General features: G+C 46.2%; 1 protein-coding gene across 1 annotated transcript in view; it reads left to right on the top strand.

Moving 5' to 3' along the window:
- The window catches only part of LOC126278940 (protein dachsous), a 287,615-nt gene that overhangs the window by 115,098 nt on the left and 148,113 nt on the right, over positions 1 to 24,404 (top strand). The window contains exons 7-9 of the mRNA XM_049979218.1: positions 827 to 1,276; positions 2,648 to 2,821; positions 4,839 to 5,088. Of these exons, the coding sequence (XP_049835175.1) occupies positions 827 to 1,276; positions 2,648 to 2,821; positions 4,839 to 5,088 (874 nt within the window). The remainder of the gene's footprint in view (positions 1 to 826; positions 1,277 to 2,647; positions 2,822 to 4,838; positions 5,089 to 24,404) is intronic.

The following is a 24,404-nucleotide window of genomic DNA, read 5'->3' on the forward strand; positions in this document are numbered from 1 at the left end:
CTCGTTCGGCATGTGCGCATCTTAAACGTTAAAATGCTGTTTATGCTGAACCTCTCAGTGTGGTGTTATGTATACCTGACTTGTTGGATTGGCCGCAGTAATGTGGAGATCGATGTCTTTTAGCTGCTGGGGAGAAAATTATTCTCACAACAGGAGTGTGGTTGGTCTGGTCCACAGATATAATGATCCAACCGTAAATAGCCTTCACTTGGACTGTGGGCTGCTGGAACATAAACCGACATTCGCGTTTGCGATGCTAAACTTTTTTCTATTATTTGGAAATTTTTTAGTGTAGTTAATTCAGAGTCAAAGATGCTTTACCTCCTTGGGTTGTATGGAATTGGACACAACCAGAGAAGTTCAAAATAATTGAGACTATGAAGTAGTGAATTCGTAGATAGTAGTCAGCTAACGTGCTCCTGGTAGGGACAGGTACTCGACATTTGGTGTGCTAAGAGGGGGAATAGATGGAACAACTGTAACAACACTCAGTAATAGTTTAGATAAACCAAATACCCCTCATAGCTTCCAGAGCAGGTGTTGTCAATGTTCGCCCCAGGTAAGTAAATGTGGTTTTGCAGTCTGTCGCGCCGCTATCCTCGTCAAAATCCAGTCGGCCTTCAAGCCTCGTCATACCTGAATTGAAACACGAGCTTTCGAAAACATCCACTGTGTTCTTCGTCAAGAGACGACGAAGTACTTGTGGAATATCGTCGAGAGCTCGAGTTTTATACGAGTGCCTTCAACTGACAAGGTAATCTGACACAGGTAAGTGTAGTATGCGCGGTAAGGCTCGCCTAGAAGTTGGACGGCCGCCTGCCCGCAGGTCAACATCGTGATCGAGGACGTGAACGACAACGCGCCCGAGTTCGACTCGAGCACGGTGCGCATCTCGGTGCCGGAGAGCCTGGGGCTGGGCGTGCCGCTGTACGCGGCGCACGCCCGGGACCGCGACACGGGCCGCAACGGCGCCGTGCGCTACCGCCTGGCGGGGGCGGGCGCGGGGGCGGCGCCGGGGGCGGGCCCGGGCGCGGGGGCGCAGCCGCTGTTCGCCGTGGAGCCGCGCCTCGGCCACCTGACGCTGGCGCGCCACCTGGACTACGAGACGGCGACGCGGCACGCCGTCGTGGTGGTGGCCGCCGACTCGGGGGAGCCGCCGCTGTCCGCCTCGCTGAGCGTGCTCGTCGACGTGCAGGACGTCAACGACAACCCGCCCGTCTTCGAGCGCGCCCAGTACGCCGTCTCCGTGCTCGAGTCGCTGCCCGTCAACTCGCAGGTACGTCTGCCGCACCGCCGCACTATTTGTATCGTCAGTTGTTGCACCCAGCTACCTCCCACGCGTTATAACTATTCGATGACGGCGCTATAATTTTCTCTCTTACACAGGCTATTTGGCGTATCCCACAGTGAGATTACAACATGTCCCTCCGATTTCCCTGATTTACGAGGGCTACTTCTTTTCTTTTCTTTTTTTCCTTCCTCCGATCAGCGGAGAAGTTGAAACTCCAATTAAGCCTTGCACAGATGTCTTGCGCAGTTTCTCTAGTATGCCCATAGGTGGCAGTTCTGAGCGTACGGTGAGGACATGAAGACGATTGGAACAATAGTCCCTCCTGTTGATTGTAAACAGCCTCAGCAAGGGTTCCGCCTGCTTTCACGCACCTCACATAACGCGGCTGTCTTGCGTGGCAGTGCTCGGCCACACACTGCAGCGATGCTGGTGCAGCGTTTTCGGTGCGAAGTGTTTGATGACGCACCGTACATCTGCGACTTTGCTCCCTCTTTGATCTCTTCGCTCGCGTGTGCCGCTGGCTATGAGGACAGCGTTTTGGCACAGACGGCAAGCTGCAGACCAGCGTAGGGAATTGGTAGAAAGCACTTGAGGCTGGCCTTCAGTGACGAGGATATTGGATAGTTAGTATCATGCTACGACAGATTTCCAAGTCAGAGGCGCGCCTTTGTTGAGAAGTAGCTGGAAGGTGTAGCTAGCTGTTGCAAATAAAACAGTTTTGATTTTCACAGTGGTTTCGATTTCTCGAACGATCGGAGGTTGGAAAAATAGTAGCCGTCGCAGTTTCTTTGCGTTTACTTTGAACCAATTCGGGAGAATTCTGGGACAGCCTCCTCACAAAATCGTACATAATTTCCTTCTTCATCCTTGTCCAACTGAGCTATAACACGTCATCTTTCGTGAGCTTACTGTGCAATCAATCTTAAACATTCTTTCTTTCCATCCTCCTCTGGAACATTCTCATACCTAATCGAGCTGACTGGGTCAAGCAGCTTTCCATTATTACAGCATTACGTGAATGTTTCTCTCACAAACGTGCAGTAACTCAAATTTATTCACATTTAAAGCAAACTGTCCATCATAGCACCAAGCAGGAATTACGTACACGTCATCCTGAATTCACTGATGACACTACGATGTTTTGCTACACACAACGCCGACATTAGCAAGCAGTCTCAGACCGGTTGTGACCCTGTCTGGCGAATCGTTGACGTGTATGGAGAACGACAATGGTCCCCGAACACTTGTCTAGCCTTAGCTAGGACTGCTGTTCCGCCAGTCAGAGTCCCCCCCCCCCCCCCCCCCCCCCCCCCGTGGGTGGGTGGCGCCCTACCACGACCACGTTCCTGTCTGCAGGTGGTGCAGGTGACGGCCGTCGACCTGGACACGGGCAACAACGCCCGCCTCACGTACCGCCTGCTGAGCAACGGCACCGACCGCGGCGCGCCCTTCGGCGTCTTCCCCAACAGCGGCTGGATCTACCTGCGGGCACCGCTGGACCGCGAGGCGCGCGACCGCTACCTGCTCACGGTCAGTACACGTAAGCAGGCGGCGGGCCGGCTGCAGCTGGTTGTCGGTACACATCCACCACTGTACACAAAGTCTGCCAACACTTTCAATTATTTACTGCACCACAACCAAACACTGTACAGATATCGTATATATTTCAAATTTTGAAGAGAAACCCTGAAACTTTTTTTTTTTTCATGTATAACGCCACATCGTATCTTGATAATTTGGCGATAGTCTGCGCTAATTGCAGACATGGCGAGTTCAGGTGCGCAGATAACTCTCTGTGTGTGTTGGAGTCCGACAAAAACAAGTGTGCTACAGCTGTTCAACGAATGCTTAGAACCAAGTACGGTAAGAAGCCACCGACAAGGAAGACCATTTACCACTGGCATAGCAAACTGGATTTGAGCGTGATTCGCCAAAGGTAAATATTTTTTGTGCGTTGTCACGTCCAAAACTGTACGGGCCATTCTTCTTCGCCGAGAGCACTGTCACTGGATATTCCTGCTTGGACATGTTGCCGCAATGGCTGACGCCTCAAATGCTGTCGGACTCTCCGTTCGTCTTTCAGCAGGATGGGACTCCACTCCATTTTCATCGTGAAGTTCGTCGGTAGCTGAACACGGAGCTGCCGCACCGATGGATCGGCCGTGTTACAGAAGGGCACAGCTGTTTCATGAAATAGCCTTCCGATCACCAGATCTCACTCCGTGCGCCTTTTTTCTGTGGGGACACATTAAAGATCTGGTGTATGCCCCGCCTCTACCACGTGATGTAGCAGAGCCCCGGGAGAGAATACGGGAAGCGACTGCCACATTCGACGATGCCATGCTGGTCCGGGTGTGGCAAAAATTCGCTTACCTATTGACGTCTGCCGGGTCACTCATGGTTCGCATATCGAATGTTTGTAAAAACTCTTCAAAATGCAATATCATGACGTCTGTGCAGTGTTTGGTTCTTGTGCAATACGTAATTCAAAGAGTTCCCGAACTTTATGTACACCACGTATACAGGGTGTTTCAGAGTCTTCGCGACACATATGCAGGGCTGCTAGATCACGTCGTCACGGGGGACAATTTTTTATTACAGACAAAATGTTCGCCGGCCACGGGATGGCGAACCAGCAGGGGACTACTAATCAGCTGTGGAGCGTTCTACCTACACCAGTAAACAACAAAACTGGAAGAATAATTCACTCAAAGCCGAGAAAGATCGTTTAGAAGCGAATCAATAACTTAGATTTTGCTCGGCGTACCGCCTTTCACGCGGAGAAGATGACTGGATGACAAGCAACACACGTTGTATACAAAGGGCGCAGAGTGCCTAAGCCGAGAGAATTTGTTCCCCGTGACATGATCTATCAAACGTAGACGTTTGTCGCAAATACTTTGAAACACACTGTATAGAGTGTCCGAAAACCTTAGGCTCAAAGTTATACAAATGGCATTAGAGGTAGACTCCGTGTAATTTGAGTTGAGAATATAGTGACCGCAAATGAATATTTATTTCTTACTGTCATAAACAAATTACAAACTATGGCGGCAACAAATGAAAGGAAAGGAAAGAGAAAAGTATTTACTTTACTTAAGCTCTGCATACGCATGAAATATTAGAGAAGCGATCACACTCAAGTATGATACCTGGTGATTGCCACAAAGAGGGCCAGGTACAGGGATACGAGTAGTAAGGGTGGAAGTATGTATGGGATTGTGTAATTTTGGAAGGTACGTGCGGTGTAACTGCAGGTTGGGTGGATGTGGATGGTGATACTGAACCACACGTGAAATTGCATGGTGAATAATGGACTTGGGGAAGTTTGAGGAAAAGAATCTCGATACAAGAATTCAGATACGGAGGGAGCTGAGAGGAGCCCTTGCACAGAGGTATAAAGGGAGGCTCTCTTAGGTCTGGGCTGAAGTGTGGGCTCAGTATCGTGGAGGCACAGAGTGGTTGTGTGGGTGTGGGGGAAGCGCCGGTAACGAGGGCAGGCGCTGCGCTGGGCTGAGCGGAGTGGCTGGAGCTGTGGCGTGCGCAGGTGGCGGCCACGGACAACGGCTCGCCGGCCAGCTCGGCGACGACGCACGTGCTGGTGACGGTGCTGGACGCCAACGACAACGAGCCGCGCTTCTCGCAGGACGCGTACGACTTCTCGGTGGAGGAGAACCTGCCGCGCGGCGCGCACGTGGGCCAGCTGAGCGCCGCCGACGCCGACCTGGCCGCCAACGCCGCCGTGCGCTACCACCTCATCCCCGCCAACTCCAGCTTCCACGTCAACCCCGTCACCGGTGAGTGCCGCGGCAGCTAACGAGAGCCGCCGGCTGCCGAGGTGCCAGGGGCGGCCGGCAGCACTCGGACGCGTGTCTGCTGCACCTGCGACCGTAATGCGGATGTTGTCTGCCTTGCCTCTAAACAAAACACAGGGACGGATTCCCAACTAGAAATGAAGGAAAAAATTTCCTACCAACATGTCGCCGGAAATGGACGTTGCGCGTCCAACGAAAACAAATCCCCCCGGCCCACAGTACACAGCTGAACCGCATTTATATAAATGATATGCCCTCTCGTATTACGGGTAACTCTAAAATATTTCTGTTTGCTGATGACACTAGCTTGGTAGTAAAGGATGTTGTGTGCAACATTCGCTCGGTTTCAAATAGTGCAGTACATGACCTCACTTCATGGCTTGTAGAAAATAAACTAACGTTAAATCACAGTAAGACTCAGCTTTTACAGTTTGTAACACACTATTCAACAAAAGCTGACGTTTTTATCTCACAGAACGGGCATATGATTTGTGAAACTGAACAGTTCAAACTTCTAGGTGTTCAGATAGATAGTAAGCTGTCGTGGAAAGCCCACGTTCAGGATCTTGTTCAAAGACTTAATACTGCCATTTTTATATTCGAATGGTATCAGAAGTGAGTGATACTTCGACACGAAAATTAGTCTGTTTATTTTCATTCGCTTATGTCGTATGGTATTATATTTTGGAGTAACTCTTCCCATTCTAGAAGGATATTTTTGGCTCAGAAACGGGAGGTTCGGGCAATAAGTGGTGTGAGTTCACGAACCTCTTGTCGACTACTGTTCACGAGTCTGGGTATTTTGACATTGGCCTCTCAATATGTATATTCCTTATTGTCGTTACTTGTTACCAATATTAGTTTATTCCCGAGAATAAGCAGCTTTCACTCGGTTAATACTCGGCAGAAATCAAACCTCCATTTGGATCGGCCTTCCTTAACTCTTGTCCAGGATTGTGTGCAGTATACTGCTGCATCCATTTTCGATAAGCTACCACTCGAATTCAAGAATTTTAGCAGTAATCCACGCGCTTTCAAATCGAAACTGACGAGTTTCCTGATGGGTCACTCCTTCTTTTCTGTCGAGGAGTTTCTTGAAAAATTAACCTGATTCTTATTGTATTGCTGATAGCATTTACTTAAACTTATGGAGTGACTTTTTTCAGGTTCATGAATATTTATTTTTATCTGTTATTACTTTTATGTTCTAATTTCATGTACTGACACGTTCCATGATCTTGGAGATTCGCTGCTCAATTTGGTCCTACGGAACTTGACCTGTACGTAAATAAATAATAAAAAATCCACGTCACAACCGTAGTTGAAAGTGGCATTCGTGGGGTTTTAGGTGATAGAAATAGTTGTGGTTGTCACGCACCATACACATAATCGTACTTTGGCTTACACTATGTTGGCGGGACACTTGCCTGGAGCTTCTACTAGGGTTCGTCCCAATATCCCGTAGAACCTGCTCCTCCAGATCTGCTGTACGCACAGTCTGCCCCCTCTCTGCAAGTTCGTTTGTCTGAAAGGACCCACGATCACACAAACGCCCAAAAAGGGCTCGAAATGTTGTGTGATGTAGTTGGTGCCTGTCATGGCACTTTTTTTGGTACAGTCGGGCTGCCTTTCGACCGTTTCCATGTGCTTGGCCGTACACAGACACCACCTCGATTTGACTCCGGTATGAATATCGGACCATTCTACTGCTTACAGTACTCTGCGTCAATCACTCAGCCCGCGACCCACAAGAGACACACGGCACATGCTCAGGAAAACTGCCATTCGTCACCGCCAACTACCGTGGCAGCGATGCGTTTCCTATAAAATACTCATAGGACCTTTTTCCATATTTTCCAGTCAGGAATCCGTCTCTGCAATGTGTCGGCTTGTTTTTAATGTTGACCTTCTCTTCTTTTATGTAAATGAATCGAATGTAGGCCCGTTTCTAAAATTAATTCTTACGTATTCTTAATGAAAATCTGTGCCGTACTGTTCATGCTAATATTAAGTACATATGATCCTCTACTGTTTGATGTGAATGCCTGTTTCAGTACATTTTCTGTATAACATACCTGTACTGCTGTGGTAAGGGCCAGCTGTAAAGTAACGGCAACGAATACAGATCCGAGATACTGGAAGTTTTGTGTGAACAACAATTGTCTGAGCTCTTTCCACACATAGCTACAAAGTATCCATTCCACATAAACGTGCTGTAAGGATATCTTATGTCCATCCTCGAACATCGAGTTTAGGAACAATTTGAAAATAACAGTATCATTCATAAATACAACGCTAGGAACAAAAATAACCTCTGACATCCACAACTTAACCTTGCACATGCATACAAACGACCAAAGTAGACAGTCATAAATCAGCCATAAAAACATTCCACCATGTCTTCTGTGAATTAAAGATGAAGGCACATAACGAAAAAAAAAAAAAAAAAACCAGTTGCACTTACCTGTATGAATGGTGGGCTCCGTGTGGTTCCCAAGTCGTGCAGCGACCGCAAATCATGAAATTACCAAATATGCAGCAACCAGTCGCAAAATCATCTTTTATTTATTCACTTTTGCAAATCGATTTCAAGTGACCGATGATGGTTCTTAATCAGTTGAAATCGATTTGCAAAAGTGAATAAATAAAAGATGATTTTCGACTGGTTGCTGCATATTTGATAATTTCATTTGCACTTGACAACTCCTTCTATTTCCATAAAGGAATTTCTGAGTAGATACAATGAATGCAGTTGGCTTATATTTATCAGATCTGCTGTAGATTAAATATAAAAAGTCAAATTATGTGAATGATTAGCCACGTTGTTACAGACTGAATGTGTCTTATTTGTAAACCTACTGACATGTTCCAAGTGGCGAGTTGTCACAAATATGACCCATGGAAAATTAAAAAAAAAAAAAACACCTAAACTGACCTAAAATCTAATAATGTAATAACATTCTCCTTCTGATCTGAGATTCGGTCTATGAAACGGGAGATCTTGTTCTCGGATGTGGTACTGGAATACTCGACGACTGTTCTTGAGCATTTCGAGGACTCGTTTCGGTACCCCACTGGCCCAACACTAGCCTGCAGTACCAGAAGGTGCCCGGATCAGTTTGTTCTGTGTAAATGTTCAGAGAGGACGACACAACGTGCGAGATAGTGTCACACAATATTTCAGTTACGGTCCTTTTCATTTTGCGCGATTACTGGATCAATCTTCGTATGGAGTACAGTAGAGTACTTCTCAATTTTCTAGCGCGAGTTTCTACCTCGACTCCGATTTTTTGGAGGATTCTAAAAACACTGAGAGCAGAAACAATATTGCTGTCATTTGTGCTGAAACGGACGGGAAGTCGGTGGCCGCACTGGGATCAGCTGTAGACCCCACAACTTTGGCGGTTGTTTCGACAAAAGCGTGCACGCTCGTGGCTCCCCTCAGGTGCGCGGATACGCCTTTCGCCCCGCAGAGGAAAATCACCGCAGCGCCGCGCGCTTACGGCTCGCCGCTGCCGGAAACACGACGAGCAAAACTCGGGGCAAAGTACTCGACACAATGGTAACACAATAATGACAATAACAAAAAGCGGCGCTGTTGTTTCATCGTTTTAAATGAACCGCTCACGCGAAAGTAACAAAGTAATTTATTAGCAGTACGCCGCAGGACGGGCGGAGCGACCGTAAAGGAATTGGAAATTGAGTGGCAGCGGGGCTTGAATCGCGGGTGTGCAGCCGGTAATGGGCGGGGGGCGGCCTCTGTGCCGGCTGGCGGCGGGCAGCCGCGACCCCGGGGTCGAGGCCGCCGCCGCTACACGCCACACACGCTACACGCCACACACCGCACGCCGCACGCCGCACTCGACACTTCTCGCGCCGCTGTTTGCGAGACCCCGGCGCCGGGGGTACGTGCTTCCGCCCGATCGTCGCAGAGGAATCGCTGCAACACCGACGTGCAGCGAAACGAATCTTCTTGTTCGTTCACTTTAGTTGACACGTACTGCTTCACAGGTTACTCAGTTCAGCTTCCATAGACGATTTGAACGATTTTTTTAGAGAAATTGTGTAGAATGAGCAAGTCCCCGGTATATATAAACACTATTAGTGTTAACATTAATGAACGTATTATTTTTCACTCCTGATCACGCAACTACATTACAAGTAGCGAGTTTTTAAATTAAAGCTCGTCTATAGTGTAGGAGAAGATGTCCAGAAAAAAAAAAGATTTCAGACTAGATTCAACACTTGCTTTGTTGTCTGCCAGACGTTTTATGTTATTGGGGAAAACATGAAAATTTTTGTTGGTGAACATACACCGGCGTCCAAAATTAAAGCAACAAACGGAAATTTTGTAAGACTGCGTTTATTTTGCCACAAAACGGTATAAACAGGTGATAGAACAGTAGAAACTGTGTGAAGAATACAGAACGTGATCAACTGCAACATGCATAACTGTACACAAACATGTTCTTCGTTTTTTTTTTTCAACTGAACGGATTGGCACACAAATTCCGACAACTGGTTAATGTGCTCAGCATGAGGTGTGACGACCTCCGGCACCAACACAGGCCTGACAACAATGCCGTGAATGATGTCGTCAATCTCATGTTGAGGCAGTAACGCCCATTCTTCCTGCGGAGCTGCTCACAAGCCTTGGTGAGTGGTTGGTGGATGCTGAGGTGATGCAACCCGTCTCCCTTGTGCATGTCAGACATGCTCTGTGGGTCTGAAATCGGGAAAGCGAGCAGGCCACGCCACGCATGCAATATCTTCCGTTTCCAAAAAAACATCAACCACCCGAGCTCTATGAGGTCGAGCATTATCATCCATCACTACGAAGTCTGGGCCCACAGCACCTCGCGAGAACCGCTCTTGAGATCCCAAGATCTCCTCAAGGCACCTAACAGCAGTTAAATCTTGCTGATTCAGCAGTGCAATTTCATGAAGAGTGGTCAACATAATTCTTGCCCACACTATTATGGATCCTCCTCGATATCGGTCTCCTTTCACAAGGTTTGGGTCCCGAAATCGTGTTGCATGTGCCCTCCAGATGTGAATCCGTCGAGAATCGCTCTCCGGACCTAATCGGGTCTCGTCTGTAAAAGGAAATTTGCCCACCATTCGACCGTACAGATGGGATGTTGTCGGCTCCACTCTAGACGTTCCCTTGTGTGAAGACACACCAGAGGTAAACAGACAGCAGGCCTCCGGCAATGGTTCAAATGGCTCTGAGCACTATGGGACTTAACATCTGAGGTCATCAGTCCATTAGAAATTAGAACTACTTAAACGTAACTAACCTAAGAACATCACACACATCCATGCCCGAGGCAGGATTCGAATCTGCGACCGTAGTGGTCGCGTGGTTCCAGACTGAAGCGCCCAGAACCGCTCGGCCACAACGGCCGGCCCTCCGGCAATAAAGGCCACTCTGTCGAAACCTTCTCTACATCGGTTTCCCCGATACAACACGTGCAGTGGATGCTGCGAGATGCGATACTTGTTGCTACACAGTAAGGCGTTACCGTCGTGTCTTTAGAGCCAATAACGGTCCTCTCTTTCTGACGTCAAGCGTGGTCTCTCCTGCCCTGGTCTTCGCTATACAGTTGTCCCGTGAGGATCACGGGAGCAAAGTAAGAGATGAGGAACGTACGGAAGCATGGATGCATTATGCGAATAGAATGTGATAGGAAGTCGATAATATTACTACCAGGTAGACTTCTCCACGCTCTCTATACTGGCTCGCGGATTATGCGGATTATATACGTAGATATATGAGAGAGAGAACTTTCCAAACATTGTGCTGTGTGCATGTGTTGTGATTTAACTTTCAATTTCTCCGCATCGTTACTCACGTTACTGCCACGTGGCACTGTTGGTAGTCTGTCGGTCTGATCAGAATATTAAGCTCTACAACGATTTGCTGGTACTCTTCACAGCCACCTATTGGAAACATTGTTTTAATGTTGTGGCACATGACTTATCAGTCGCCTTCTTGCTTCCGAGTAGAGCGTTGTTAAGGCTGAGTTGTAATCACTTATGTTCTACACTTTTTTCAGTGTTCTTTGTTCATTATCGAATCAATCTTGCGACAGAGAACACATTCTGGAGACAGCAGAATGGAGATCTTTTACAGATTGTCGGCCAACCAGTCTTGTTCAGTAGTCAATGGCTACTGGCTACTGCTTCTTTCCTTGGCCAAACGGCCACTATGGAGTCGTGCATGAGGTTTTTAAAGAGTGTTCCATCGTTTGATATTCTTCCTGAAATGTGTTGTTAGTAATACATTTCACTGCAAAATACATCTTAGGTTTTCCAGTCTGTTCAATTTTTGTGCCCTTTTTGCTAGAAATTCTGTTGTTTCAACACTCTTTCAAGCCATAGTGTGTTGAACACACAGCCTGAACACACGACAGTCACACTTAACAATCAAATGTTGTGAATGGGTCGAATAAAGAAATAGATCTAATTTCCTGGCTTGGGCCTGCGAATCCGTATCCAATGGGACATTACATTGGTCAGTAGAAATACCCAGTGGAAGTACTCGAAATTTCGACACGTCTGGAAAAAATAAACACAAAAGTTGTTAAAGAACTCTTATCTGTTATCTTTTGGACAAGACGGAACATTTCCGTAGAAATGAGTATTGACGTTGTTATAAAATAACTCTGCTATATTATAGATGATAACAAGCTCTTTTTCTTTCATATTGTTCCAAACCATCTGCCCTCTACCTCTACAGACAGACACAGTTCTTGCTCAGTACAACTCACAGTTAATCTGGCAGAAGTTCAGAGAACCAGCTCCGATTATTCCAGCTCTCTCACACTCGTCCCTTCCCTACGTTTGTGTTGCCTGATATGTAAGTCCAGTTGCGGCGTGGCAGAGCAGGGCAGTCGTTCGTAGAAAGCTTCGTCGTCTTAGGCAAACAGATCCTCTAATTGCTACCAGTCGAGTAGTTAACTTCGCTATTGATGGACTCTAAAATTTCAATTGTACACTTTATACGTGCGTCACGTCGGTAATACGATAGTATCCGATTACATGATCAGTGGAGAACATTTGAATCACGTCACATCGGTTAAATGTGTAGAGGTAATACTAAGAAGCGATGTGAAATGGGACGGACAAGCAAAGTCTGTAATAGGTAACGCGAATGCGAGACTTCTATTCATTCGAAGAGTGTTGGGAAAGTTTAGTGCATCACTAAAATAAATCGCACATAGGATGATAGTGCAATCATTTCTAGAGTACTGTTCCAGCGTCTGGAGTCATCACCAAGTATGTAAGGCAGCAGCCGTGGGAAGACTTCAGAGACGCCTTGTTATTATCATAAGAGGAAGGCATAGCGTTCGCCCATACGGATGTGTATTACAGAAGCTCGGGGAATTTATAGTGGGTAAATCTAGAGGACCAGTATTCGAAGAAGACTTTGTAAAGCCAAGGGAACGTGAGAATACGATGAGAGAGTTTAGGGGGCACACGGAAGCACATTCACAATCACTCCACCTCCATCAATAAGGAAATTGAATAGGACAATCGTTAGTGTGCGTAGGAAGTACCTTCCGCCACGCACTGTTCAGTGGCTTGCGTAGTGTGTATGCAGATTTGTAATGGGGTCTGGTGTACGTAGCCACCCATACGCGCTCGTATGCGGATTTTTGGGCGGCAGCAGTAACTGCGGATGGGCCCGCCCCCCTCTGTGTCGCCATGTTGAAGCGGCCGGCGCGCTGCGGGCAGTATTGACCGACTTGAACTCAAGTCTAAATGAAAAGCAAACAGCGGGCCGTCGAGGCCCCGCCTCCCGCGGACAACAAACCGGCCATGAGAAACTGGCCGCAGGTAGACTGGGGGGCGGGGATGCGGGTACAGCTGCATCCGCAGCAGTTTGCGGATAAAAGCCTACGTCGATTAGCAAGTGCGCCAGTATATCTGCGGATATCCGCAGTAATAATTTCTTTCTGTCTGAAAGTTAGTAGATCGTGTCCTCATTGACATTTTCGTCTTTTTGCATTACGTGGGAAGGAAAATTATTATTGTTGCTATTGTTTTTAGTCACTTTGGTTACTCATTTGGAACGGATTGCTAGTATCTTGGCTTCAGTGCGCGATGCCATAGGAAAGATAGAAGCGTTGTCGACATCTGAAAGTCAGTTATCTGACAAAGACCTCCTTCGTTGACACTGCCAGAAGTGACGTAAGCAATTACTGAAACCTATCGCAAAGTTACGTGAAAGCCCTTAAAGAATACTCGAGTCTTTGGAATCTTAGATGCATTGTCCGACTCCTGTTTGTCCAGCACATATGTCACAAATAATATTCGGTATAAAATTAGTTAATCTACCAATGTTCCTCTTAAATAAATTTACAAGCATATAATGCGACGCTTGTTACATTGAGGAGGATAGCAGGTTAACATGATTTCACGGTATGCTGAATTAGCATACATTTCATAAATGAAGTATACACCAACTTCAATCAATTTTTGTTTAGTTTCCAGAAGTTGCAAAAATGCCCCACGGAAAATTCACAAAATCCGTTTCCTTAATTTATGACGGAGAGAAATAACGTACGGAGCGTATCAAGATTATGACAAACTTTGCAGTAAAAAAGATCGTGATATGCCTCTACGTTTTTCAGCAGAAGAAAACGTAGCCCAGGAGCAATCCCTGGGCAGATTTCCTAGAAACAGACCGGGTTAAACTAGTTTACCCGCGGACACGGATAAGCCACTTGTCAATGCAGAGCTGATGAGCATCTCATTTTCTTATCCGCGCAGAGTAATGATAGGCAGGGAACCTCATAGAGACTGAAGTTGTTTGAGGCTTAGTGAAACTTCACCGTTTTCGTCGGCGTTATCTTTGTCGTGGATCGTGAAGTCTGCTTCGTGAAATAGGAATTCTCAGTTTATCCTCTCGTCTCTTCATCGAAAGTCCAAGGTCTCTGAGAGCACTCGGTTTGCAAAGAAAAGCGTTTTTCAGAGGCGTTTTATCTAGTCCATAGGTAGTACATTTATATCTAACCCAGCTGATGCCACGGTGTTCTCATTCAGCGAATTTATTCTCAATTCATTTCGGGCGGCTGTCAATCGTCATTAATGTCTGTTCATGCAGACACGCAAAGAAAACTTTTATCTTCTGTTAGTAAGATATGCTCGCACTAATTGCTTTTTTTGTTCATCTATCTTCTGATTTATGTTAAAAATCTTTAATTCCTGTCTGATGGTTTTTTTATTTCATCTCTAAAAGTATATCCAGCCGTTTCTCTCAAAAAATTAATTTTTTTTTATTTTAGTGACCCTCTTCTCGTTGCTGTTCAGAGACCAGTTCTCACAATAGTACAGCAGCATAGGCACTGCGGTCACTTCATGAAATTTCATTTGTGTGTCCTTTTTTGTCTTGTTGGTAAGCGTTCTCTTTGTATGTCACACATTAGTTGGAATTTATTTATATTTTAATTTCCAGTTGTATGTGCCCTCATTGTCCGCAAGTAGGACCTGAATATCTGCAAATATAATTTCATTTAAAACTAATTCGAAATCGATTTTTGTAGCTGTGCTAGTCCTTTATAGTTCCGTCAGTAATATATACTAAAGGAGTGCAGTGATCAGAGCAATCCTTATCTGTTGTCAACGCAGATGGCAATATCAGTATACAGGATGTCCCAGGACGAATGGTTAATATTAAGGGATATGACAGGAATATCATTCGAATCAAAAAAATTACAATAAACACGGACTCTAAAACTGATATCTTAAGAGCTATGAGCACCTCTTTATCTTCGATATTGTGAACAAATGTCTTCGACTGGAAGCTCTTCGCTTCCCACATTCTGGGTGGAGGCAGTATGGACCAAAATAAGAAAACATTTTCAGTAAACATAGGCTCTAAAATGCATATCCTAGAGCTGCAACACTCTTCTGCTGAACAAGTGCTCATAGCTCTTAAGGTATGCGCCTTAGAGCCCATGATTACTAAATTTTTTTGCTTCGAAAGATCGTCCCTGTCGCATCCATGTGCTGGGACACCCTGTAAACTACCGCGGAAATGTTGTGTTATTTACTGAGTTATTTATCCTGGACGGTTTCGGATGATGTATTACATCAACCAGTTGCGTTATATTTTATAATGCAGATATTTATGTTACTGCAGATAATTAGGCGCTTCAGTGTGGAACCGCGCAACCGCTACGGCCACAGGTTCGAATCCTGCCTCGGGCATGGATGTGTGTGATGTCCTTACGTTAGTTAGGTGTAAGTAGTCCTAAGTCTAGGGGACTGATGACCTCAGATGTTAAGTCCCATAGTGCTTAGAGCCATTTGAACGATTTGAGTAAGGTTGATAATATGTTTTAAAGCAAACTGCTGGTAGTGAGTATGAAGGATGAAGACTGAACAACTGTTATTTCAAAGGAAATGACATCAATTTATTGTGACTACTGTGGCTCAGCATAGCGGTTGAAGAGTTAAGATCTCGGACTAGCATTCCGGAGGAGCGGTGTTCAAATCCCCGTCTGGCCAACCAGATGTAGGTTTTTCCGGGGATTCACCGAGTCACTTAATACGAATACCAGTAGGGATCCTTTGAGCAGGTGACGGCTGATTCTGTTTCCCAACGTCGTCCAACGAAGTACGTTGAGATATGAAAATCTCTGACCGACTGAAAACAGTTCACCAGACGGATGTGTCACTCCAGTATTTAGAGGAACAAATTCTGCTTCTTTACATTGGAAATGTAATACCTTATTTACTTTGTCAGACAAGGACGTTATCCGTAGAACAGAAACTTGTAGAGATGTCACATACGTAGAACAAATGAGTGAACGATCGACTAGACGACAACTGGGCACCATGTGCTTGTGTTGAGTAGCCGCTAGGCGCGCAGGCTCTTCCGATAATGCGCGTGTCCGCACGCCAGTTTACATTCTATCTACACTAGTGGCCATTAAAATTGCTACACCACGAAGATGACGTGCTACAGACGCGAAATTTAACCGACAGGAAGAAGATGCTGTGATATGCAAATGATTAGCTTTTCAGAGCATTCACACAAGGTTGGCGCCGGTGGCGACACCTACAACGTGCTGACATGAGGAAAGTTTCCAACCGATTTCTCATACACAAACAGCAGTTGACGGGCGTTGCCTGGTGAAACGTTGTTGTGATGCCTCGTGTAAGGAGGAGAAAAGCGTACCATCAGGTTTCCGACTTGGATAAAGGTCGGATCGTAGGCTATCGCGATTGCGGTTTATCGTATAGCGACATTGCTGCTCGCGTTGGTCGAGATCCAATGATTGTTGCCAGAATATGGAATCGGTGGTTTCAGCAGGGTAATACGGAACGCCGTGCTGGATCCCAAGGGCCTCGTATAACTAACACTCGAGATGACAGGCATCTTATCCGCATAATTGTAACTGATCGTGAAGCCACGTCGCGATCCCTGAGTCAACAGATGGGGACGTTTACAAGACAAAAGCCATCTGCACGAACAGTTCGACGACGTTTGCAGCTGCATGGACTAACAACTCGGAGACCATGGCTGCGGTTACCCTTGACGCTGCATCACAGACAGGAGCGCCTGCGATGGTGTACTAGACGAACGAACCTGGGTGCACGAATGGCAAAACGTAATTTTTTCTAATGAATGCAGGTTCTGTTTACAGCATCATGATGGTTGCATCCGTGTTTGTGCGACATCGCGGAGAACGCACATTGGAAGCGTGTATTCGTCATCGCCATACTGGCGTATCACCCAGCGTGATTGTATGAGGTGCCATTGGTTACACGTCTCGGTCACCTCTTGCTCCCACTGACGCCACTTTGAACAGTGGGCGTTACATTTCAGATGTGTTACGACCCGTGGCTCTACCCTTCATTCTATCCCTGCGAAACGCTACATTTCAGCAGGATAATGCACGACCGCATGTTGCAGGTCCTATACGGGCCTTTCTGGATACAGAAAATGTTCGACTGCGCCCTGGGCAGCACATTCTCCAGATCTATCACCAACTGAAATGGTCAATGGTGGCCGAGCAACTGGCTCGTCACAATACGCCAGTCACTACTCTAGATGAACTGCGGTATCGTGTTGAAGCTGCATGGGCAGCTGTACCTGTAGACGCCATTCAAGCTCTGTTTGACTCAATGCTCAGGCGTATCGAGGCCATTATTACGGCCAGAGGTGGTTGTTCTGGGTAACGATTTCTCAGGATCTATGCACCCAAATAGCGTGAAAATGTAACCACATGTCAGTTCTAGTATAATATATTTGTCCAATGAATACCCGTTTATCATCTGCATTTCTCCTAGGTGTAGTAAATTTTAATGGCCAGTAGTGTAGATAACCACTCGCACAAAATCAGCTGCGTATCGCTTAACACGAGCTCCCCAGGTGAGCCTAGAAAGAGTCGGAGTGATCTGTCATCGGATGTTCCGCGCGTACATTCCTGTGACTGGGAACACAGCGGCTGTTGTCCGAGTCCCCGAGGCGGCACCTCCACACAGGCGAGGGTCCCGGGCGCCCCTAGCGACCACTGTGTTTGCAGGCCGGTCCGCCCTCCAAATATTAAACCAGCTATTGTCGGCGAGTCGCAGCGCCCTCAAAGGCTGTTTTATTTTTTCAGTATTATTTTTCGAAATATTGACCGACGGCTCGAGTTACCCCCGGAGCACGACCTCCCACCAGAGGCCGGCCCTGCCCGGACGTCACGGCGGGTGGCGGTCCCTTTCCTGCTGCCCCCTCCCGTCTCTTTATTGTTCATTCACGAGCCTACATTCTCTCTCGCCTGCCTTCGTCTCCGTCTAGCCCCGCTGCTCGCTTCGTACGCAGGCGATGCGCGTGGGACGGGTTTGGGAATTTCCCCAAGTACAAACACGGGCCTGGGTGTAATGAAAGTCTTTTCGAGTTTGAGCAGAGGACGAGAATCCTAAATGTGAATGTCGTGTACCAGGTTTACCCGTGTCTGTAAAGGGAGGGCTGCGTCACATTCTCGACGAGCCGTCGCTTCGTGTGTGTGTGTGTGTGTGTGTGTGTGTGTGTGTGAGAGAGAGAGAGAGAGAGAGAGAGAGAGAGAGATCTTCCGTTTGTGTGTCCGCTTAGCATACAGAGCACAGAGGCGCACAAATGCACGCTTAACGCAGTCGCTTCTTTGACTACTTCGCCAGCAGGCATCCGCACTTTAAGCACGTAGTTTCCCTGGCTGCTCATTTCCTCTGAGCATTTAGCGATGACGGCAGCTTCTGCCCTCGTTCACTCTCTCGAACAGCTGCTACTGTCCGTAATCCCAAGTCGGGTGCTAACGTCAGAGCGCAGTAAACGTGATATTGACTTTACAATTACGCTCTTATGCGCGTACTGACCATTGCCTGCAGAACCAAAGTAAACGGACCTATTAGTCGTTAAAGTACTTATTAACGGGCGACTTTTGTAGCTAATTTACGCAAACGTTAGGCCTGTCTGTCGACAGATATCGCCTCTATCCCCCGCTAACATCTGTGAACCAGAGTGTTTGAGAAAAAAAGACTCCCCCGTTTGCGTGTTGAAATATATGTACATATGTCTCTTATATTTTATCAACATACTGACACGTATTCCAGTCACCACTTCTCATTGCTTTATTACTCAGTCACAACAACTCGCAAAGAAAGCGATATGCTACCTGTCACTTGCGAAAAGCCAATTACCTGTGTTGAGAATCCGAATATGACCAAGTAAACCTCCGTTCGTACGCCAGAAGCCTGAATACCGTGCTTAAGGTTTAGTCGTGAAACGTCCCATACGTGCATTGATGTTGCACCGATAAACTTCGTACATTTTTATTCTGACACACAAATGAAAGTAGACCTATAGTATTTGGTTACAGAAAATGTTCTCTTCCGACTACACAAAGCTCTCAAATGCATTACCCTGTTCTGTCTGTCGCGTTTGACGTTCTTTGGTAGAAAAACCATGCTTTTAATTCTGTTTCTGCAAAATGACTTCGTCTCTGGAATTCGTCTGTGAATAATGACTCTTCGCTGTGCAGTAGTCTTCTTGTAATTTCTCCTGCCTATCATCGTGATTTCCCTGATAGTGAAACCTGTAAAGGAAAATAAACTGAATCTGAGCCTGATGTCTTACTATCGTGTACACCTTGTTAGCCCATCGAAAGAAACGAAAAAAATTGAAGGAGATGGTGAATCAGCATAGTCAAAAGTCTGATCTAAATATGATAAATTGAAACAGAGGAGCCCCCAGTAACATAGAAAGAACAAGTCATAACATCAATTTCGAAGGGAAATGGTTAAAATCAGCCTCACATATCAAAAATCAAGATGGTTTTGCATCAAAGGATGCAAACATGGAATTGTCCCTGCTCGTATGAACCCCTAAAAGCCATGAAATTTCTATAGTAAAGTGAGAAAACCTGCTAAGTTCATAGTCGACGTGCTGTGAAATTAAAGACGGTAGAAAAAGTTATATTTGTAACTTGAATGAGCGGAGGCCGAAGGAAGCATTGTCGACGTTTGAGTCGTTGTTCTCTTGCTTGGGCAGGAACGAAAATAATAACGAGATCGACTACGACGGAAAAACGGAGGTACGGAAGCAAAAGGGCTGAGATGGCGACCAAGTAAGCAGTGGCCAGAGAGAGGTAACTTAGAAATACAGATAATATACCAGAGGTGAAAAAAAAACTGCCCAGGACCACGGAATGATTGTGCTCTATAGAAGAGTGGAACTTAACATAGGGGCTCCCCTACTAAATTTTCACAATGCTTATTCAGTTGTCATGTTTTCCATACTTCTTAAATCTGTTAGCTATGAAGGAAAATCGTGGAGAAAAGACGGTATTGTGCCATCGTGTTAGCTATGTGAGTCTCCCTAACATTTGTGGCCAATAGCACCAGAACTTCGAAAATTCTGCTCCCCTCCCCTCATTCCTCCCCCCCTCCCCTTAAACTTACCGATCGACCAAGAATAGCGTGTTTCCACAGGAAAGGAAATTGCAGGAAAATACAGGAACTAGTAACAAAAATCAATCTGTCACGGTGTTTGCAATGAGCAGCCATCTACCTACTTTAGCTGCTCCTCCTGCAATAAAACAGCATGTAAAGATAATTTTCCTTTCGATGGTGTTAGATTGTTAATTTTATCGCCTGCTCTGCTCTGTACAGTTTCTTTCATTTGTTGGCAACAACGTCTGTGTGCGAGTTTTAGGTTCGTCGATGAAATGGCCGCACCTACTACGTAAGAAACGACGGACGTGCCTTCGCCTTGGACTTGTTATTTATCATTATCATCCAAAAACGGGTGGTAGCACAGCACTCTTCCATATCTGATCTCGATACCCCTATTTCCGAAGTAATTTCGTCATCTTCTTCGTCATTTAACGAGGTGCACTGCACAATTTCTCTCATTCTCGAAATGAAGTCTAAGGTAAGTCAATTACAAAATGACGAAGGCCAAAAGTGAAATTATGAGTGAGTGCATATTAAAGTACAAGATCGTCTCGTGCTTATTACGATTAACCGATATCGAAATTAGTTGTACGCGGGCACTAAGGGTGGAGAAGCTTTTTCACAGGGTTTGTTAACAAGAAATGTTACGTCTAAAATGAGACAGAGAATGCTGAGTTGAGAAACTAATTAAATGGGCACGGGATTTGAAGTAGTATTGGCCGTAATAACATAGTGCGACTAAGAAGCAAATATAGTCAAGTGTCCGAGCCGAGGTTGCAGTACGTGATACCCCGGGGAGCGGAGGACGTTTTCTGACCGAACCTGCAATTAAACAGAAACGAACCAAGCGGAGCAAAAATGAACAAGACAGTACCTCCCAATATAGATTAGAGTTCACTAGAACCTTAACAATTCCTCTTGTCTTCGCTTCTTCCCGTTGTTTTTCTCTCCTTCGTGAAAAAAGAAAACCTTTAGAAGCGAAACGACGCAAAATGATGGTCCATTTAAGATATTAATTGGATGCAAGGCATCAATTTGAGACAGAACGTAACTACTTTTAGTCAACGGAGACAGGGAGAGGTGGAGAGCACAGGCTTTCGCCGGCATAATGATCAGAACAAGAGGAAGGGAGGGAAAGAGATGCGCAGGGTATATGACGGGGAGAGAGAGAAGTAGAGACAGAGAGGGGGGAAGGAGGGATACTTTAGGGTGGACAAGACCGGGGAACAGGCTAGCGTCAAATGGGAAATTAATATTCAATCACGGGCTCTCGTACAAGCTACCGCAACGACAGGTCTCCTTCGAAAGCACGCAGGAAGTTCAGCTGACCAAGTTTGTCATGGTGAAACCAAGGTGATAACTTTTTTTTAACCTGATAAATTACTGTTCCTCAAATATGTCGTTCTGTCATCTCTTTCTTAGAACTGTTTGAACTGGAATGTATTTGTCGACTCAGCAATAGGGAACTCGAGAGGCAAGCTGAGGTAGCCCTATTGTTCTGCATGTATTTGGTGAAACATTTTACTTCCGTTGGGCTAAAAATTTGAAGTGTGCGGGTGAAGAAATCAAAAAGTGAGAAATGTGCACGTGCACCTCCCTTCTTCGATGGGCACCAGGTTATGTATATCGAACCGAATGAGATGGCGTATCGTATTCTGGAGGATGTGCCTTCCAGATGTAGGTGCGCTGTGGTGTCCTTAAATCGAATGTGGCGAATGCCGGGCTAGTTGTTTCCAAAAAGGAGTTTCGGGTCCATCTCTAATGGCCTCCTCGTGGACGGCACGTTAAATGTTTCTTCTTTTTATTTTTTTATTCCTTTTTTATTCATACCACCCTGCTTTATCACGAGCGCTTTTAAACGTCAGACCAAGATATCAATCGTATCATTATTATTATTATTATTATTATTATTATTATGAATCACCTCCGAATGATGCACACGCGATTCGCGCTTTTTCGTGCAACGCATGTGGGAAGTGTTTAAGGCCGTTCGCGTCAGCTGATCCCCTGACCAGTGTCGAAGCCGCTGTGAGTTTACATTTGCATCTGAATCAACATCACTACTCGGCACTCGACCTTACGGCGCGAGGCGGAGGGTACCAGGTACCACTACAGACCATTTCCTTTCCTGTTCCACTCGCAAACAGAACAAGAGGAAAACGACTTTCTATGTATCTACGTTGAGCCCTAATTACTCGTATGTTACATTAGCGGTCCTTACGAGCAATAATGTTAGAGACGATAGGATCGTTCTGCAGTCAGATTGAAATGTCGAATCTCTAAATTTTCTCAGTAAGTGTTCCTGGAAAACAATGTCCCCTGCTCCTCCACGGATTCCCATTTGAGTTGTTCAAATGGCTCTGAACACTATGGGACTTAACATCTTAGGTCAGCAGTCCCCTAGAACTTAGAACTACTTCAACCTAACGAACCTAAGGACATCACACACACGCATGCCCGAGGCAGGATTCCAACCTGCGACCGTAGCGGTTGCGCGGCTCCAGACTGAAGCGCCTAGAACCGCTCGGCCACCAGCGGTCGGCCGCATTTGAGTTCCCGAGGCACTTACGCGTTGTTCGAACCTACCAGTAACAAATCTAGTAGCTCGCTTCTGAACTTTTGCGATGTCTTCCTTTACTCAAAAAAAGGTCACATTAGTGTCCTACATGCGGTCGCTCTTACGGATGAACGAAACTTTTCTCGAATTCTCCAAATAACCCGAAATCTACGACTCACCTTCTCTACCACAGTCGTCACATGCTCATTCCATCTGATATCGCTTTGCAACGTTACGCCCAGATATTTAAACGACGTGACTTTATCAAGCAGGACACTACTAATCCTGTATTCGAACATTACGGGTTTCGTTTTCCTGTTTAGCCGCATTAACTTAAACTTTTCTACAGTTAGAGCTAGCTACATTTCATCACATCAACTAGAAATTTTGTTCAAGTCATCTTGTGCCGATCTACAGTCACTCAATTTCGACACCCTACCGTAGACCACAGCCTCGTGAGCAAACAGCTGCCGATCGCTGTCCACACTGTCAGCCAAATCATTTGTGTATACAGTGAATATAGCGGTCCTATCGCTCTTTCCTGGGGCAGTCCTGACGATACTCTTGTTTCTGATGAACACCCGCCAGCAAAGACAGCATTCTGGGTTCTATAACTTAGGCCGGACGGAGTGGCCGAGCGGTTCTAGGCGCTACAGTCTAGAACCGCGCGACCGCTGTGGTCGCAGGGTCGAATCCTGCGTCGGGCATTGATGTGTGTGATGTCCTTAGGTTAGTTAGGTTTAAGTAGTCCTAAGTTCTAGGGCACTAGTGACCTCAGAAGTTAAGTGCCATAGTGCTCAGAGCCATTTGAACCATTTCTATAACTTAACTGTTCCGTATGATTGTGCCCTTTTTAACAGCCTCTAATGGGGCACAGTGTCAAACGCTTTCCGGGAATCTAGAAATGTCTAATTGCCTGCTGCCCTCGAACCGTCGTGTGTCTGGCCGCAGAGAATGGTAACGGAATAAAACCCAAACGTGTTACGTCTGCACTGTGGGTTCGGGAAGGACCTGGAGGCAGCCGGTGCTTCGAGATTTGCCCGCAGGAGGCAAAAGGAAGAGGGTGACGGCGCGCCGGCAGCTGCAGGGGGGCGCAGTGGCCGCCGTAAAAACTGGTAATAATCACAATCACAGCAGCGGCGGCGGCAGACAATCGCGTGTTGGCCCGTCACAAGGACACGCGGCCGCCATAATGAAAGATGGGCGTGCGCGCGCCGAGAGCGTGTTGGCACGCCTGCCACCCGGGCACGGCACGGCACGGCACAGCCCACGGTCCGTGGCCGGTGATTCCCAACCATTCTCCACTGCCATGCCAGTACTCTAAAACTTACACGTAGCCGTCTCTCCACGGCAATCAAATCGCATTTCAGACTACTATGTAGGTATACCTAACGGGACCATTTCTTTGTTCTTTGCCAGAACGGAACGCTTGCAGAATTTACGGAAACAACTTATTTTACTTTTTATAATTTATTCAAAAACAAAGACATGGTATTAAGTATATAAAGTTTGAATGAATCAACTTTAGATTGCGGTTGCACACGCATTTGTTTTATATTTGTCGACGGAGGAAGTCAGTTTCAAATGAAATGGCATAAACAAAGTACATGTTCAGGACTGAGACAAAATAATTCACAGTCGAAGGATGTCATTGAGAAAGTACTCTAACAATATTGCTGCTCCCTTCGAAAGGGAGGAAGAATTAAAGGACTTGTTGAAATGAAGGAAAAGCCACTGACCGCAGACTGTGGACTGAGCTTTGTCCACAGAAAGACGATAGTACTATGCGCAAAAGACATGAGATTAG

Source organism: Schistocerca gregaria, chromosome 6 (genome assembly GCF_023897955.1).
Source record: "Schistocerca gregaria isolate iqSchGreg1 chromosome 6, iqSchGreg1.2, whole genome shotgun sequence".
Lineage (NCBI taxonomy): Eukaryota > Metazoa > Arthropoda > Insecta > Orthoptera > Acrididae > Schistocerca > Schistocerca gregaria.